Genomic DNA, 17,639 nt, shown 5'->3' on the forward strand with positions numbered 1-17,639 from the left:
TGAGTCATGCCTGGGATGTGTCTAAAGTGTTCCTGGCCATCCTTGTCCCCACTGCCCCTCTGGCCTCTGCCGCAGGTGCTGGTGGCCTGGATGCAGCCGGAGTCACTTACGGGGTGAGAGAAGGGTGGGGAGCAACAGCGGTAATGATATGAATGGCAAGTGACCGTCGCCGCATATTGTGTACCCCGAGTCCTCTCATCCAGGAGGCACTTGGCAGGCAGTCACGTGGCTGGTCCAGGCCATCTGACTCCTAAGGCCATGGCCTCCTCCCCGGGACCAAGGGGACTCAGAGCAGGAGAGCTGAGGGTGCAGCATCCGATGCCTCTTTATCCCTGTCTCCCTTCACTGGGACTCAGGTGTGCTGAGGTCAAGGCAGGACCACCCCATAGCGGCCCCTAGGTGATGGTGATGGGCAGTGGCAGTGTTCCCTGCTACCCACTTCTTTCTCCCATCTCTTAAGCCTTGAAGATTATAGGGTGAGGGGAGAGGATGTAGGACCAGCTGACTCCTCACCCAGCCCACAGGCAGGGCGCTCGGGTGTTGCTGAGACCTGCCAGACCCGATGGTGCTGCCCTGGGCCTCCAGATGTCCCCCTCCTCCAGGACCCCTTCACCATCTGTTTGGTTTCAGCTGTACAGATGAAAGTGTGTCTCGTCAGTAGGGATGAATGTCAAATGGGAGATGTTACTTTTCCCCCAACACATCCCCTGATCTTTTGGAGTCCGGTCCATGCAACTTGGACTAGCAGGTTCTGGGGACAGGCGAGCATTACACTGGCCACTGGCGTCCTCTTCCATCATGCGGCGCAGAAGTGCTGGGGAAGGTGGGCAACACCAATGCTGGCAGGATTCTGATGGGTGCCGTGGGAGCACCCTCTTCCCCGTCCCTCTGCCGGACCGTGGCTCAGAAACGCTCTGCAGAGTGGTGTCCAAGCCCCGTGGCTGGTTTCTCCTGGATTTCAAATGGCCCCAGGGGCTCAAATCCTCCCCCACCTCATTGCCCTCTCGAGCCAGGGCACAGAGTTTGCTGGCCAGATTGACTGCAGCCCGCAGGATGGGCCCCTGGCCCACAGCAACAGGTAAATCCCAGAAGCAGGCGGGGAGCTGCTAGAATCAAGGCTATTTTGGTTCTGACACGTGGCTTTTGTAAACACGTGAGCTCTGTGAGAGACACCAGCCTTTAGTCACTGTCATGCGATCCCCACACATTTTCCTCCCCTCTGGTTGGCTGTCATGTGGTCATGCCAACCGAGAACAGAACTGTTTCCTCCCTCCAGGAGAGGCTCCCCGGCTGGGGGATCTACCTTCCTTTGGGGTTCAAAAGTCCAAAAAAGAGACTTTCCCTGAGCAGGTTTTCAGCGTCTGCGTTTTGCCTCTGTCTTCTCTGGAAGAGGTTAGGAGGGGTCCCTCCTCGAGTTGAGCTGAGGGATGTGAAGCATCCCTGAGGCTCAAGGGCTGTGGAGATGGGTGCCCAGCGCCTGCCCCAAGGCTCTGAAAGTGGAGGCTGGATGCCCCCGGGGGTCATGCATACTTCCCAAGCTCCAGGCATGAATCCTGGGAGGTGGCCCAGGACAAGCTCTCTTCAGGACTCTGCCTATGATGAGGGTGAAGCCCAGAGGCCAGGCCTGAAGGGCAGGCCGGCCGTACCCCTGGGTACTAGCCCTGTGTCCAGGGGACAGAGGGCAGAAACCCTCAGTTGGGGGGAGGTCTGAAGACCTGCAAATGCACATCCTTGGAAGTGGGGTCAGCACTGGGGCCTCCCCCAAGCCCAGCGGGCACCCGAAGCAGGAGAGCCCTGAAGGACTTGGCTGCCCTCTAGCCTGTGCTGGCCCCGCAGGGGACATGGGTCCTGCCAGAGGACAGGATGGAGATGAAGGGAGAACCAGAGAAAAACCGGGTGGGCTGCAGTGGGCTTGGCTCAGGACTGAGATAACCCCCAGAACAGAACAAGGAAAAGTGATCAGAGAGGTCATGCAGATTTTCCAGAGTGCATTCTGGGGAGAGGAGGGCTCTAGTCAAGAGAGCATATTTGCAGGGACAATGGTGAGAAACACGAAAATGGCTTTCCTTGTGTTGGCTCCCACACCAGGCTCCCTCAGACCCTGGCTCCCGGGGGTGAGGGATGGTGCTGGCTGGTCCTTCCCTCTGTCCGGCTCCTGCCAGCTCCTGGCCTGCTGTCACCAGCACAGATGGGACAGAGCACACTCTGCTACTCCCTGCATGGACACTGGCCCTGCATCACTGTTTAAACCCACTACTTTCCCAGAAAGCAACCAGGTTAAACATCTGAAGAGTCCGAAGGGACCGAGGGTCAGACCTGGGGATGCACTTGTCCGCTTCCTGCCTTCCTCCTGCCCAACTCGCAGTGGCCCTTCCCCAGGCTCACTGGCTGAGCTCTATCAGGAGACTCCGGAGGCAGGGATGCATGTCCACAGCTGGCTCAAAGAGAAGGGCAGGGACCAGGCTGGGGTCTGGGCAGAAACCACCATGGACAGGCTGCTTAGGACTGGTGACCACAGAGCAAGGCGCCCTGTGAGACCCCAGGAAGACTAGGATGGTGTGGGCTTCCTGCTGAGCTCAGATGTGGGAGAAAGATGGGATGGTACCTGCAGATGCAGATGCGGCGAGCACAGTGAGATCCAGGACCAGGCAGAGGCGGGTGCTTCCGAGCGGGGTGCAGCTCAGAACTGCAGGACCAGTTCTCTCTGACACTCCTACTTACAAATCAAAATGTGTCCTTTTCTCCATGGCTAAAATAAAAGAAATTAGACGTTCTGGGCTGCGGCTCCTCCAGGGACCCTCTGAGGCGCCGCATGTGAAAGCCTGACCTCCAAGGGGCTGCTGGGTGTGTGACCGCCCCACAGCCAAAAGTGAACTCAGCTTGCCTTTTGCCAGAGCCGCCATCCCTGGCGCTCCAACCCACGTGGGGACCGTGAGGAGAGGGCTGTTCCCCAGAAGGCAAAGGAAGGCTAGGAGGAGAGAAGGAAATAACTCCACCCTAAGTTTGCACAGAAACCAGTGCTGGAGGGAGATTATCCATCACCGCCCCCCTCGCCATACACTCTGAGAATGGAGAGCGTGTGCAGCAGGAGGAACCCATGCTTGTTCTAAAACTGCTAAAATCTCTGAACGTCAGTTAGTGACAGCCTCTGGGTGCTTCATCCGGCTTCAAGGCAGCTGAGAAGTAGGAAGAAGGGCTGCCTGGTGGACCCCAACCAGACACCCAGACGACCTGGGTTAGCATCTCAGGCTGGGTGTGTGATCTCGAACACATCTCCCAAGCTCTCTGAGCCTCCGTGTTGCTCAGATGTACAATGCACTTGGTGACACCCTCCCTGCTAGGCTGTATCCATTTTTGATGGTTGTGTAGTAAACAGCGCCAAAACTGAGTGGCTTATATAGCAAAGCCTCCAGATATGTTCATATTCTGGGCATCAGCAATCTGAGCTGGAATTGCCTGGGGCCACTCAGATAGTCCAGGATAGCCTCACCCACATGCTCTGACTCTTGCTGGACCTCTGTCCAGGTGCGTTTTTATCCTTGAGAAGCTTCAGGCTCCTTTCAGTCAGGGCAGGAAGAGGGGCAGCCCTCACTGTGAAGGTGCTTCTCAAGCCCCTGCTTGCATCGGGTTTCCTGACGTCCCACTGGTCAAATCAAGTCTCATGGCTGAGCCAGACTCTGGGAAGAGAGAAAGAGACTCCATCCTTAATGGGAGGAGGGGCAGTCACATTGCAAAGGAACACGTACCCACGAATAGGAAGGATACGTGTCCATCTTTTTGACAATATCACCCTTTTGACTACTGTCACTTTATAATAGATCTTAAAATTCAGTAGCATTATTCCTCCAACTTTATTCTTCCTTTTTAATATTTCTGGTCTTTTTTTTTTTTTTTTTTTTTTTTTTTTGCTTTCCCATATAAATGTATGGAATCATCTTACCTATATCTGGAAAATATCCTGCTGGAATTTTTATTGATATTGCATTAAATCTATACATGAATTTGGAGAGGATTGAAATATATGAAATGTTGAATCTACTTACACATCTTTTTCCATGTATCAGGGAGTCACAGTATGTCTCTTCATTTATTTGGGTCTTCTTTGATTTGTTTCATTAGCATTTTACAATTTTCAGCATCAAGTTCTATACCTGTTTTATTAGATTTATACCTGAGTGTTTCATCTGGAGCTATTGTAAAAAGCCGTGTGCATGTGCATGCACACGTGTATGCACATGCACATGTGTCTGTGTTTTCATCTGGGTCAGCAGTCGTACATTGCTAGTTATAGAAATGTGATTGATGTTTGTGTTGACTTTGTTCTGTGATGTTACTAAACTCATTTGTCAGTTTTAGGAGGCTTTTTAGATTCCTTGGAATTTTCTACATAGACATTCATATCATCTGTGAGTAGGGATAGTTTTATTTCTCCCTTTCCAGTCTCTTCTTCCAAGCCTTTCATTTCTTTTTCTTGACTTATTGCACTAGCTAGGACTTCTAGTACAATGTTGAGTAGGCGTGGTGAGAAAGGACACCCTTCCGTGGTTACCAGTCTTAGAACTCTTTCATCAATGTGATATTTGCTGTAGGTTTTTAGTAGGTATTTTTTATCAGGTTGAGGAAATTTCCTTCTATTCTTTTTGTTGAGAATTTCTATCATTAATGAATGTTGACTTTCATCAAATAAACTTCTACACCAATTACTATGATGTGTGGATTTTTCTCCTTCTTCTTGAGACCATTAATATGATCAGTTACATTGAATGATATTTGAATATTGAACCAGCCTTGCATTCCAAGGATGAATTCCACTTTCTCTTTTGTTCATTCAGTTGGGCAATATTGTGTTGAGGATTTTTGCATCTGTGGCCATGGAGGTTACTGGAACGTAGTTTTCTTTTTACATACTACTGCCTTTGTCTAGTTTTGGTATCATAGTTATGTTAGTATTATAAAGCAATTTGGGAACTATTACTCCCTCTTCTATTTTCTAGAAGAGATTGTATGGAACTGGTGATACTTCTTTAAATATTTGGTAGAATTCACCAAATCTACAAATTCATCTGCAACCAGATTTTCCTTTTCAGGAAGTTATTAGCTATAAATTCAATTTATTTAATAGTTAAGGAAAATAGAAATAAGTGGGTTTGAGTACCTTGTTGTTCTTGAGAAATTGTCCCATTTCATCTAAGATGTTGAATTTATGTGCATAATATTACTTGTAATTTTCCTTTTTTTAACCTAATATATGGAGGGTACTTTGGTGATATTCCCTCTTTCTTTTTAGATTCAGCAGTTAGTGTCCTTCTCTTTTTTCTTTGTCAGCCTTTCTAAAATTTTATTAATGTACTGCTCTTTTAAAAGAACCAATTTTTTGTTTAATTATCTCTATTAGTTTCTAGGTTTTAATTTCATTGATTTCTGCTCCTACCTTTAGAATTTCCCTCCTTCTACTTGTTTTGTGTTTATTTTGTGCTAGTTTCTCTACTTTGTTCAGGTGAAAGCAGAGATTATTGATTTGATACCTTTCTTTTTTGTATCATATGCATTTGGGGGCTATAAATTTCCCTCTAAGAACTGCTTAGCTGCATAGAACCAATTTTGATATGTTGCATTTTTATTTTCATTCTGTTTAAAATATTTCTAATTTCCCTTAAGATCTTCTCTTTGACCACTGAATTATTTAAAATTGTATTATGTAATGGATTTTTGTTGTCTTTCTGTACTAATTCTAGTTTAATTGCAGTGTGGTCTGAGAACATAATTGGTATGATTTTAAATTATTTGAAATTTGTTAAGGTTTGCTAAGAAGTGAATGTATTTTCTATCTTTGTGAATATTTCATGTGCATTTTAAAAAGATGTGTATTCTGTACTTGTTGAATGGAATGTTCTGTTGATGTCAGTTAAATCCAATTGATTGATGGTTTTGTTCAATTTTTATATATCCTTGCTGATTTTCTGTCTACTTGTTCTTCAAATTACCAAGAGAGAAGTTTGGAACCCTACAATTATACTTGGGTTGTTTCTATTTCTCCTTTCAGTTTTGTCAATTTTTTCTTCTAAGTATTTTGAAGTCTTATTGTAAAATCCATGTTCATTTAGGACTGTTCTGTCTTCTTAGCGAATGTATCCTTTTATCATTATATAATATGTCTCTTTATCCCTGACCATTTTCTTTGCTCTGAAGTCTACTTTGCTTGGTATAGATAAAGCTTCTTTTGATTAAAATTTTCATGATCTGCAATTTCCCATCCTTTTACTTATAACCTACCTGTATCATTATATTTGAAGTGAGTTTCTTCAACACAGTGAATAGTTGTTATCATTTCTAACAATTTCTATCTTTTAACTGCTGCATTTAGACAATATATATTTAATGTAATTATTGACATGTTTGGATTTAGATCTTCCATTTTATTGTTTGTTTTCTCTTTCCCTCTGTATTTTTTTGTTTCTCTGTTCCCCTTCCCATGTTTCAGTTATTTGAATATTTTACAATTCTATTTTAATTTAATTTTTGTAATCCTTGATATCTCTTTTTATAGTTTTTAAGTGGTGACTCTAGTAATTACAATATGCATACTTTAAACAGTCCTTTTTGGAATTCAAGTGAAATTCAAAATCCATTACCACCATATAGGTCCCTTATCCTCTCCCATGTGTTATAATTTTAAGTATTACATCTACATCCTTTAAATACCATATCAGCTGATGTTGTAATTTTAATGTGAATCTTCAAATATATAGTAAAGAACTCAAGAGAAAAAGGATAGTCTATTATATGTATGCAGATCATGACCATTTTCTGATGTTTCAGCATTTCTTGTGGTATCATTTTCTATCAGTCTGAACATTTTCCTTTAATTCTTTTAGAGGTTTGCTGGCCATGAATTCCTTTACCTTTCCTTTATTTGAAACTGTCTTTATTTCACCTTTATACCTGAAGGATATTCTACTGGGTATAGAATTCTAGTTTAACACCTTTTTCTTGCTGTACTTCAAAAATTTTGTTCCTCCTTCTTCTGGCCACCATGGTTCTGGATAAGAAATCTATAGTCATTCAAATTAGTGTTCCCCTGTTGAATGTGTCACTTTGATCTAGCTGCTTTCAACATGTTTTCTCTGTCCTTGGGTTTTGACCATTTGATTTTGTTGTGTCTGGTCATGGATTTCTTTAAGTTTCTTGTCTTTATTTCTTTCAGCTTCTTAAATCTATAGATTTGTGTCTTTTGCCCAGCTTAGAAAATTTTCAGTCATGATATCTTCAAATATTTTTTTCTTTTTAGGAGCACTGTGCTCTCTTGGGACTCTGGTAACATGAGCATTACACCTTTGGCATTGTCTGACAAGTCATTGAAATTCTCATTTTGTCAGTCCTTTCTTCTCCTCTTCTACAGATTGGAATCATCTACTGATCTGTCTTCAGACTGACTGACTCTTTTCCTCTCTCACCTGCAATCTACTACTGAGTCCTTTCAGTGAAGTTTTTCTTCCAATCATTGTATTTTTCGGTTCTAAAATGTCCATCACTTAATGGAGCATCTTAATAATAACATCTTCAAAATCTTTGTCAGATAATTCCAACACCTGCCAACTCAGAGTTGGTGTCTTTTGATTGTTCTCTTCCTTGGACATCGAGATTTCGGTGGTCCTTCATCCGTCAAGTACATTTGATTGCATCTGCAGCATTTTTGATCTTATGTTATGAGACTCTAAGTCTTATTTATAATCTATGGAAGATGTTGACATTTTTATGTTAGCAGGCATTCAGCCTGGTTAGGTTCATACTGCAAGTTTCCACCTGCCTTCTCTGGACTGTGGTTCCAACTTCTTCAGTTTTTAAAGCCTTTGTTGTTGTTTTTGGCTAAGCCACACATCACTCAGCCTGTGACCTGGGTGGTGGTCTCTTCAGTCAGTCCTTGGAGCGTTTTGGGTACTGATGAGGACCAGATCCAGGCATGGGCAGCTCAGGGTTGGGGAGAGGGGAGTCCAGGAGTTCATAAACCACCTTATGGGATTGTCTTGTGAAGCTCTGCCTTTTTATAACCTTCCAGTTACTTAATCCCCTTTCTGTCCTGTGCACATAGCCCTGTCCTGAGCCCCTGCTCATGCAGGGCTCATGAATGGGTTATATCATACCCTCCTCAGACTGCAATATCCTTTGGTGCATCCAATCCAATGCATCTTTAGGATTCTCTTCCAAACCCTAGCTCAGTGCTGGCCACATGTGGCTGTGTGTTCATACAGACCATGATCCAGGACCAGCAGGCATGGAGCTGACCACTTGTGCCTCCACACACACCCTGGGGAGGCATTCCTGCCCGGGGCTGTGACACCAGTGCCCAGACCTGACCTGTTAGGAGGCAGAGAGCACAGGTCATCCCTGATGGGATGAGTGCTCACACTGTTTTCCTGCACAACCTTTGACTGGGAGCTGGAACAGGAAGGGATGGCCCTCTTAGAGGATCAGGATTCTCTAGAGATTGGTAAGGACAGCATTGTCAGGCAGGAATTAGAGCTGTGCCATCTAGCAAGCACACTCATGTGTTATGTTACGCGTCAAGCATGGCTGTGAGGCTGTCAGTATCATCACCAATGACAGATCTGAAACCTGAGATTCAGAAAATGAAATCAGTTCCCAATGTCCCACAACCCGAAAGAGACAGGGCCGGAATCTGAACTTGGGACTGACCGCAAATGTAAACCCATGCTCTTAACCAATGTGAAACAGGCATGGAGAGTCAGAATCAGCAAGTTATCCTGAGGTTTGTGATGAAAATAACCAACTTTGCTTTCTAACATTTTATAGAAGACAAGGTTATTTGTTCTTTTGATGGGGTGGATCATGGAGGCTGAGAGGCTGTTAGAAGAAAGAGAGAAAAAGACTGAGAAAAGGGAGTCCTCTCAAGGACTCTTGGGCAGCCCCAGGGAGCACTTACACTCTGGTTCCCCACTTCTCTTGTGTGTTTCTCCTTCTGTGACTGAGTTTCTATAATTTCATTGTCATGTCTACGTAAGTTTATAGTGTGTTTGCTGCCTTTCTCTTTAATTGGACTTTTTCAGAAATAACTAGAATCCTAAATGCTTTCACAATGCACAGTCTCAGGGATGTGAACATAAGTCAGTCTTCTAAGGACAAGTGAGTGGCTTTCCGCTGCTGGAAGGTGCCTGCACTGTGGGCTGGCACTCCAGGGTCAGAGGTTGGTCCCTTGTGGGAAACAAGGCATTCTTAGGAAGAGTCCTCAAGGTTCTGTGCCTCCCACCAGACAACCAAGCAGAAGGAACGTTCGTTCACCTTATGAGGTCTCACATTTGCCAATGTGGAACCCAGGTCAAATTTTTAAAGACTTTGCTAATTGAAAATACAATCAAAGCCAGCAAGGCAGCACCCCAGGCAGCAGCGGAAGGGCACAGTGTGGATTTGGGGGCGTCCTGGCTTAAATGGCAGCCTTAAAGCTCACCCCAGCAAGAGTCACAGACCAGGAAACCCGCCTGGGCAGCTTCAGGGTCCTGCCCAAGGGCAGTCAGCCAGCCATGCAGAGGGGCAGGTTGTACGTCCAAGCTGTCTCCTCTCTGCTGCTAATTGTCTGGTTCAACTGTCCACCTGCTTGACCCCACACACCCTCTGAGCTATGACTGGACAGGATGATCACCTGGGATGTTTTCAGATGCACACCCAGGGGCATTGTGTTAGCCTCGGCTTGAATGTATGTCTTCAACACACTCCTCTTCCACTTCCCTTCCCTTCTTAAAAAATTCCAGTCCTAAAGCCTTAAGGTTCATCAAAGCAAGGTGGGCATCTGCAGTGGGTGGCGAGGGAGTAGGGGGTTGGCAGGACACAGAGGACCGAGGCCAGGGAGTCAGAGCCAGACAGAGTGAGAAGGGCAGCTCAGGGGAGGGGCAGCAGCACTGGGGGATTGTTTCCATAAAAGGAGATGTGTCAAACAAGGAAATAGAATCCTGGTGCCTCACTGTTGGAGGAAGGCGTTACAAGTAGAATGAACTTGTCCCATTGGAAATGAAAGAATTAGGGGACTCAAAGTTCCAGAGAGATAGTAGAGAGATGATAGATAGATAGATAGATAGATAGATAGATAGATAGATAGATAGATAGGTAATAGATGACAGATGAAACTATCTGTGTACATTTGTGGGTGTACACACACACACACACACACACACGTCCCCTACCTCTATTTACTGAGTCTAAGAGCAATGACATTAGCAAAAATCATATTTTGGCTTCTAAACACCATTGTCCACTATTTAAAAAAAAAAAAAAACCAGGAGAAATGGCTGAATCCAGGGCTGAGGCAGAAGATGAACTTGGACCACCTTCTTGTGCTGGAAAGCAAGAATGTGCTCTAAAAAACAATGCAAATATTAACTAGTATATATAAAATAGATTAAAAACACAAATTTCTTTGTATAGCACAGGGAACTATAATGGAAAAGAACATGAAAATGAATATATGTATTATATGTATGACTGAAATGTTACACTGAATGCCAGAAATGGACACATTGTAACTGACTAGACTAATAAAAAAAAAATGCAGGCTGTCACATGAGCTTGAATGAGCCCCATTGACCAAATTAAGGAGTATCTGAGCATCAAAATAATCACACTAATGAATTATAACCCATTGGATAAAATAGAAGCCGGGAATCCATCATGATAATAATGTAGCAGGGTTTGGTGAGGAATGGGATATGGGTGTGGGTTCACAGTTCCTCCCCATAAAATGCTTATTAATTATGGAGAGGAAGTGAGCAGCTGTGCAGAGGGGAGCCTGGCAGATGGCCCTGAGGGAGACCCGGTCACCGCCAGGCCACCCAATGGGATGCCACGAGAAGGATGCAGCGGAACCCAGTCTGCTCTGATTGTGAGCAAACACAAACCTGGACTGTAGACATTCTAGACAGAACCAGGCCTGCAGCCTTCAAAACTGCCCAGGTCACGAATGTCAAGTATCCTGACGAATGTTCCAGACAGTGGGAGGGTAAGAGACAGCACGGCCCGATGCAACATGTCACCTGGCATTAGAGCCTCTGTTCAGGGGCCCTGCTGGGACAGCAGGCAGATGGTGACTGGGGTCTGTCCTGGGGACCAGACCCGGTCCCAGTGAGGATCCTGTTGTGATTCCAGAGGCGAACGCCCCGTTCACAGGAAATGCACGCTGACTCCACCAGGGGGATGGGATTTCAGGTGGGCAGTTTGCTTTCAAGTGGTTCAAGGAAAAAAGTTATACTTTATGTGCAACTGTTTTGTGAGTTTTTGGGTGCTGCCAAACTTTTTAAGGTACTAAAATAAGATATATTGAGGCACTAGAAAAGTGAACAAGAAAAACTTGTGCAATCACAAGTAGGTACAATCACAACAAAATCCCCAGGTGACTGCCACGTGTTCCCAAGGGTTCACAGCCTTCGTTCAAGAAGCAATTGTAGCAGGTGGCTGCAGGCTGTGTATGCAGCACTGTTTGTCCAGGCCATCCCACCCCAGGGTTCTCAAGAGGGGCCACACTTGCTGGCTCTGAACCCTACCTGCTCCAATCCTCACAGATCCCCCTCGGTTAATTCTGGGGGCCCTGGATCAACGCAAAAAAAAAAAAAAGCATAACGTAAAAATTGAGAATTATGTTTTATTTGGCAGACATTCTGAGGACTTAAGCCCTAAAGGCAGCCTCTCAGATTGCTCTAAGGGACTGCTCCAAAGAGGTGGGGAGGAGCCAGTATATATATATATATCTATAGGAGTTTTTGCATCAAAGACCAGGTAGTCAGAACATCAAAAGATGATTGTTAATTAGAGAAAACCAGACATCTCAAGTTAAGGAATTTAGTACCTTTCTATATATGAGAAGATGTGAGAGTCTGGGCTCATGGAGAGCATTCCTTTGCTATGCACCTAGCTGTCGAGGGCCAGTGTCCTGTTCTTTCCCATCCCGAGTTCCCTCAGGAGGCACTGCTGTGGGTGGCTGCAGTGGCTGATGGCTACTGGTGGCTGCAGCATCCTTGGTTTACTGATACGGTGGGAATATTTTTCATTCACAGCCCCCATTCGAGTGCCCAAGAGGCAAACCTGGCTGGCACCAGGGATGCCACAGAGGTCCCACTGAGCTGGGGACAGGGGCTCTCCCCTCTCCCATGTTTCTTCTTTTGGGGGTAACCTGGTTGCTGAGAGACTTCAAGGCTACAGTCCTCTGCCCAGGTTCTACTGTCCCAAGTGGAAGCAATTCTTAGACCTGCTGTTTCCCTAAGCCGGGGACAAGAGTCAGGGGACAGGCTGGAGAGGGTCCAAGTGGCCAGAATTGGGCATCTGTCACTTCCTCCCTCCCACTAAGGCAGCCTTCTCCCCACCCTCTTCTGTTGGGAATTCCCAGGAAAGCCCCTCAGAGCTTGGAAGCCACAGACCACCCCGGCCCATCAGATGTTTCCAGGCACGCCTGCCAACCTGAGGGTGAAGCTTCAGCCTAAGCTGCTGGATGTAGGAGTGAACCCAAAGGGAAGCATCCATCCCCCCTGCTCCCACCGCACCCTTGTTACCCACCCTCCCCGGAGAACCGGCCCCACGTGCTTGGGGTGGGCTGCCTCTGTCACCAGGGAGACCACATCTTCAAGGTGGCCACCAGCCCACTCCACTGGGTTCTCTGTACCTCAGGCTCTCCCCTGAGACCACCCTACCCAGGGTGGGGGTGGAGAGCTGGGGCCGCTGTGTCTGCCATCGCTGGGTGGTGTGGAGAGAGGCGGCCTCAGATGGCCGCGACGGCTGGGGTCCGGGGAGGTGAGGTCCAGAGGGGAGCTGCTCTGTCCTCCACTCCCCCGTCCTGACTCAGTCCAGTGACAGGCTTGCTTTGCCATGTCTCCCAGCGTGGACAACTCCGAGGACCCCGTGTATGAGAGTCTGGAGGAGTTCCATGTCTTCGTCCTGGCCCACATATTAAGAAGACCCATTGTCGTGGTAGCAGATACGATGCTGAGGGACTCGGGCGGAGAAGGTAAGTCTACATGTAATAAAACATGTATTTTAAATTTTTAATTTTTTGGGGTGTAGTTAGGTTTTTTTTTTAATGGAGGCACTGGGGATTGAACCCAGGACCTCGTGCGCGCTAAGCACATGCTGTACCGCTGAGCTGTACCAACACCCCTGCAAAACAGATGAGCTTTCTTCCTCAGCCAGAAAGCATACATCCCAGTTAAGGAAGACACAACCAAACATCACGGCTGGGCCCCTAGAAGGACACAGAGCCTTACTCTGCCTGGACAAAGATCCTATTATTTCTCCGCATGTGTTTTTTTTCCTCCTAGAGGAAGGAGGGATTGCTTTCGGCCAAGCATCCACCCTGGGTGTCAACGGTGGGCAGCCAGCAGAAATCTGGCTAAGTCGGGGTGGGAACCAACCCCGAGGGGCTCCCGGTGCCCACACCCTCCAGCAGTGCGGGCCTCATCCCAGGTCCCCTCCTGCCTTTCTGCACATGCGTTACAGAGGAGAAAGGAAAGGAGAGACCACAGAGTCCCTCGCCAGGCTGTGGTGGAGTCGGGACGCGGGGAGGAGGAGTTGAGGATGCAGGCCATTCCTCCGGGGTGGACACTGCCCCTTGATTTACCGACAAGGAGCCCAAAGCCCAGGGGGGCCACACGATGTGCCTCCAACCTCAGCTGAGGCCTTGGAGGGACTGGGCCCAGGCAGGGAGGGCTCCAGGCATCTCCTCCCTCCTGCCTTGCTGGAGCCCACTGGGAGGCCGCACTCTCTGAACAGGAGGAACAGAGGAGGGTCTGGGATGCTAGATAGACCCAGGCGGTCACCCCTTCCCCGCCCTCTTGTGGCCGTGGTTATCACAGTGGGCAGGGGGTGGGAGTACGTTGGTCACTCCCAGGGCCGCCTCTAGGGACACGGGAGCAGAGACAGGCCTCCCATAGGGATCCCTGTGCCCTTGCCCCCTCCTGCTCCCCGTGCCCTCACCCTTGTTTGTGTCTGCAGCGTTTGCTCCGATCCCATTTGGAGGGATTTACCTGCCCTTGGAGGTGCCTCCCAACAGATGCCACTGCTCACCTCTGGTTCTTGCCTATGACCAAGCGCATTTCTCTGCCCTGGTGTCCATGGAGCAGAGAGATCAGCAGAGAGAACAAGGTACGCCCGCCACCACCTGATGGTGCCCGGGGTGGGGGACAGAGAGGGGAGGGATAGGCCTGGTGGGGCAGGAGGCAGAATGTGCAGCCCTCCCTGGGAAGCACACTCAGTGGTGATGGGTTTGCAGAAAACTGCCATATGCATGCAAAAAAATATTATCATTGAGAATAATGCCAAAAATAACTTTTAAAATATGAAGCAATAATTAATAATTAATAACTAATAATCCTGCCACCCTTAGACAGCCCTTTCGGGGGTGCCCTTTCACATGGGTGCATATTTTATGTGTATGTAATTAATCTTCGGTGGAAATTTTAAAAGTTCCCCTAATGCAGAGTCGACAAACTGCAGCCCACCACCTGTTTATAATAGTTTTATTAGAACCCAGCCAAACTCGTTCAAAGGCGTCTTGTCTGTGGCCACTGCTTTTGTGCCCCAGCTGCAGAGTTGAGACGCAGCCACAGAGATTGTGTGACCTGCAAAGACTAGAATATCTACTAACTAGTGCTTTGTGGGAAATGTTTCCCAGCCTCTGCTCTAGAGTAGGCTTTTGGATCAAAAGATGGAAATTTGCATTCAAACCGTTACATGGGAGTTTCCTGCCAGAAGCTATTTCAGGGCTGCAGAAAGTCTCACCGGGCTAGCCCCACAGGCTGCGCATTGCACACTTCCAGCCACCAGTAAGATGGACCCGTATGGAGCTTGTCTTCAGTCCATGCGTTATGTGTCTGCTGTAGAAATGGTGGGGGTTTTATTTGGAATGTTAACTGCTGATGGATGTGTGACCAGCTCTGCAAAGAAGGGGAAGACCCTCCTTCTGTCACTTCTGTCTCTGGTTACACGGAGATTTCCCAGGAGACTAAGGAAGGAAAGACAGATGAATTTCAGGGTCGCCGGCATCCCTGAGTGTGGTCCCAGGAAATACATGGTGGCTCATCACATGGCGATGTGAGTCCAGAAGGAAGGGGAGCAGGGTGGCAGCCGACTGTAACAGACCATCGCATCACTCTCCTGTACTATTTCCAGACATCTTGCCTTGGCCACAGGGAAACATATTTCATCATGAAGCTTTTGGCCAGTGAGTGCTGGCCCCTCCCTCGTGGCTTCTGGCTCTCCTCAAAGCTCCCTGCTGCTCTTGGGAGGCAAGAGGGCCCTTTCTCAGGGCCTTGGATCCACGCCAGGGGCAGGACTTCTGGTCCAATCTCCCAGAGACTCTCTGTGGTCAGGGGAAGATCAAGGTCCCACGTTGAACTGTCCACTTCTCACGACCACTGCGGGGCAGATGCTCCAGGGCCCCCTTCTGCACAAGCAGAAGCAAAGCACGTGTAAGCAGCTCCCGCTGGCTGGGTAACTTCTGCACAGTGTGTCAGGGCCTCACACGTTTTTGGAGAGAACACAAATGCTCTGCAGAATTTGAGGCTTTAAGCATTGCTACCCACCTTCACGGAGCTGATGGGTGCTAAAGTCCAGTAGTCCTGCACTATTTGTTTGGTGGGGGGCCAAGGGTCCATTCAGTGAATGCATCCAGATTTCAGGGACCCAAAGACAACAGTGCCTCTGCCTTGGGATCCTCACTACCTTGTAGGGGAGACAGTCCAGCCCACCACGCTACATCCTACCAGGCAGGGTATGCCCGGAGCAGCCACAAGCTCCATTCAGCCGGGGAGCAATTATTCTAACAGAGGAGAACGGACAGATGGGCAGACAGAAGAGAGAGGTGGGCTAGAACAAGTCTTGGAGGCGGCTTGTGATGACAAGAGTCCAGTACCAGGGGACAGAACAGGCCTGAGCCAAGGTGCTGGGCTGTTGAAGGGGTGTTGCTAGTGGGTTGCTGGCATGTTGCTGGCATGGAAGTGAGCAGATGTTGTAGGAGGGTGGTGGTGCTATTCACTGCGTGGCCTAGGGGGTACCACATGACCTTCCAGCCTGTCCCCTTGTCTGTCACCAGTACCAGAGCACCCACATCCCTGGGGGGTGAACCCTTTTCTCCTTCCCTTCTCCACTCTCCTTCCCTTCTCCACTCTCCTTCCCTTCACCCCTCCCCAGTCCTCTGCCCTTTCTTCTTTCCCTTTCTCTTCCTTTCCACCCACTATCCATATTTGGTCTGTTTTCATTGGACATGTTTAAGTTCATCACCACTTAATTATGGACATCACAGGACAGTCCCTCCAGACACTGAAGTCCTCAGTCACCTCTGGAAATCCTGCCTGTCCTGAAGCCAAACCTATACCCTGATCCTTAAACGTTGCTTCAGAGATAAACCTCGAAGCCTTGATTAGCTAGCTCCCTTCCTGGCCACAGTTAGTGCCCAACATCTCCCCCAAAAGGACCTGCCATAGGTGGGAAGAACAGCACAGATGCTGTCTGGGAAGTCGTCTCCAGAGGGAGCCTGCCCCAGGGTTCCTCCAGGGCATCATCCTTCTGTCCCACACTACAGCAGAGGCTGTAGGAGGCTTCCTGAAAATACTAGATCCCAGCAATTCAGCTTTTGTCATCCCAGTGGTTGTGGATGGTAAGGAGAAGCTAAGAAGGTGTCAGGAACTTGCCCAGGGAATAGACTCAGCCTCTCTTCTCAGCCTTTATGATGCCAAGGAAATGGTAGCAACCACAGAGAGCCATGATATAAGCCTCCAAAAGAAGATAGTTCAGAATAGTATTGGGCTGCAAGGGGCTCAAAGGAGAGGACTGCTGTTATTGCTTCTCTAACAGTGAGTCCTGAGGTCAGTGGTTCAGGGCTGATGCAGCAGCTTTACACGTTCTCAGGGAATCAGGCTCACAGCCTCTCCCTGCTCCACCATCCTTATGCAGCCTCATGGTCATAGAATAGGTGCTGCAGCTCCAGGCATCACATCCACATTCCAGGTATCACATCCACATTCCAGAGTGGGCCAAATGCTTCTCTTCTTGAAACTGTCTTTTCATTTGAGAAGAACAGCTTCCCCAGGAACTCGTGCTGGCATCTTACTCCCCAAGGCTGAGCTCCCCTCTTGCAGTTTCCTGACTGCAGAGCAGCCTGAGAAGTGAATGCCTTGGCTGAAGGAGGGGGTGAGGTGCTTGGTGGCGGTTCAGGGAGCCAGCTCTGAATCAGGTAGGGGATGTGATGTTTCCAGACAGTTTCATATGGACTTTGCTCTTTCTTTTGCCAGCAATGACCACTCATCCAGGGAAGGACAAAATGCAAAAAGGAGTTCTTTACCAACTTGGTTCTTTGTCTGGAAATAAACCACATTGGCGGTCAGGCTGTCAACCCCTTAAAAAGCAGTGGTGCGTGAGGCTGTCAGTGCCATGCTTCTGGGAGGAAAACTCATTCTTCTTTAAACGCAGACAGATAAGCAGTGTCCCCTTCCCCGCCAACCCCAGCACCATGCAGCCGCCTGCAGATCTCAGGTTCAGGGCTGCCTGCGTGAGGGGCAGCGCATGCGCAGTGGTGGCACCCTAGGAGGAGGATTGTGGGGGGAGGGTCCTGGCTGAGAGCTAGGCGGGGTGCGCCCTGGGCCTTTGCTTAA

At 48.1% G+C, this 17,639-nt stretch overlaps 1 protein-coding gene across 7 annotated transcripts in view; it reads left to right on the forward strand.

The window, feature by feature from the left end:
- The window catches only part of OTUD7A (OTU deubiquitinase 7A), a 210,442-nt gene that overhangs the window by 178,512 nt on the left and 14,291 nt on the right, over nt 1-17,639 (forward strand). For all 7 annotated transcript variants that reach the window (XM_064480500.1, XM_064480502.1, XM_064480505.1 and 4 more), the window contains 2 exons: nt 12,873-13,000; nt 13,984-14,133. In XM_064480500.1, coding sequence (XP_064336570.1) covers nt 12,873-13,000; nt 13,984-14,133 — 278 coding nt within the window. The remainder of the gene's footprint in view (nt 1-12,872; nt 13,001-13,983; nt 14,134-17,639) is intronic.

The sequence above is a fragment of the Camelus dromedarius genome, chromosome 29 (genome assembly GCF_036321535.1).
Source record: "Camelus dromedarius isolate mCamDro1 chromosome 29, mCamDro1.pat, whole genome shotgun sequence".
NCBI lineage: Eukaryota > Metazoa > Chordata > Mammalia > Artiodactyla > Camelidae > Camelus > Camelus dromedarius.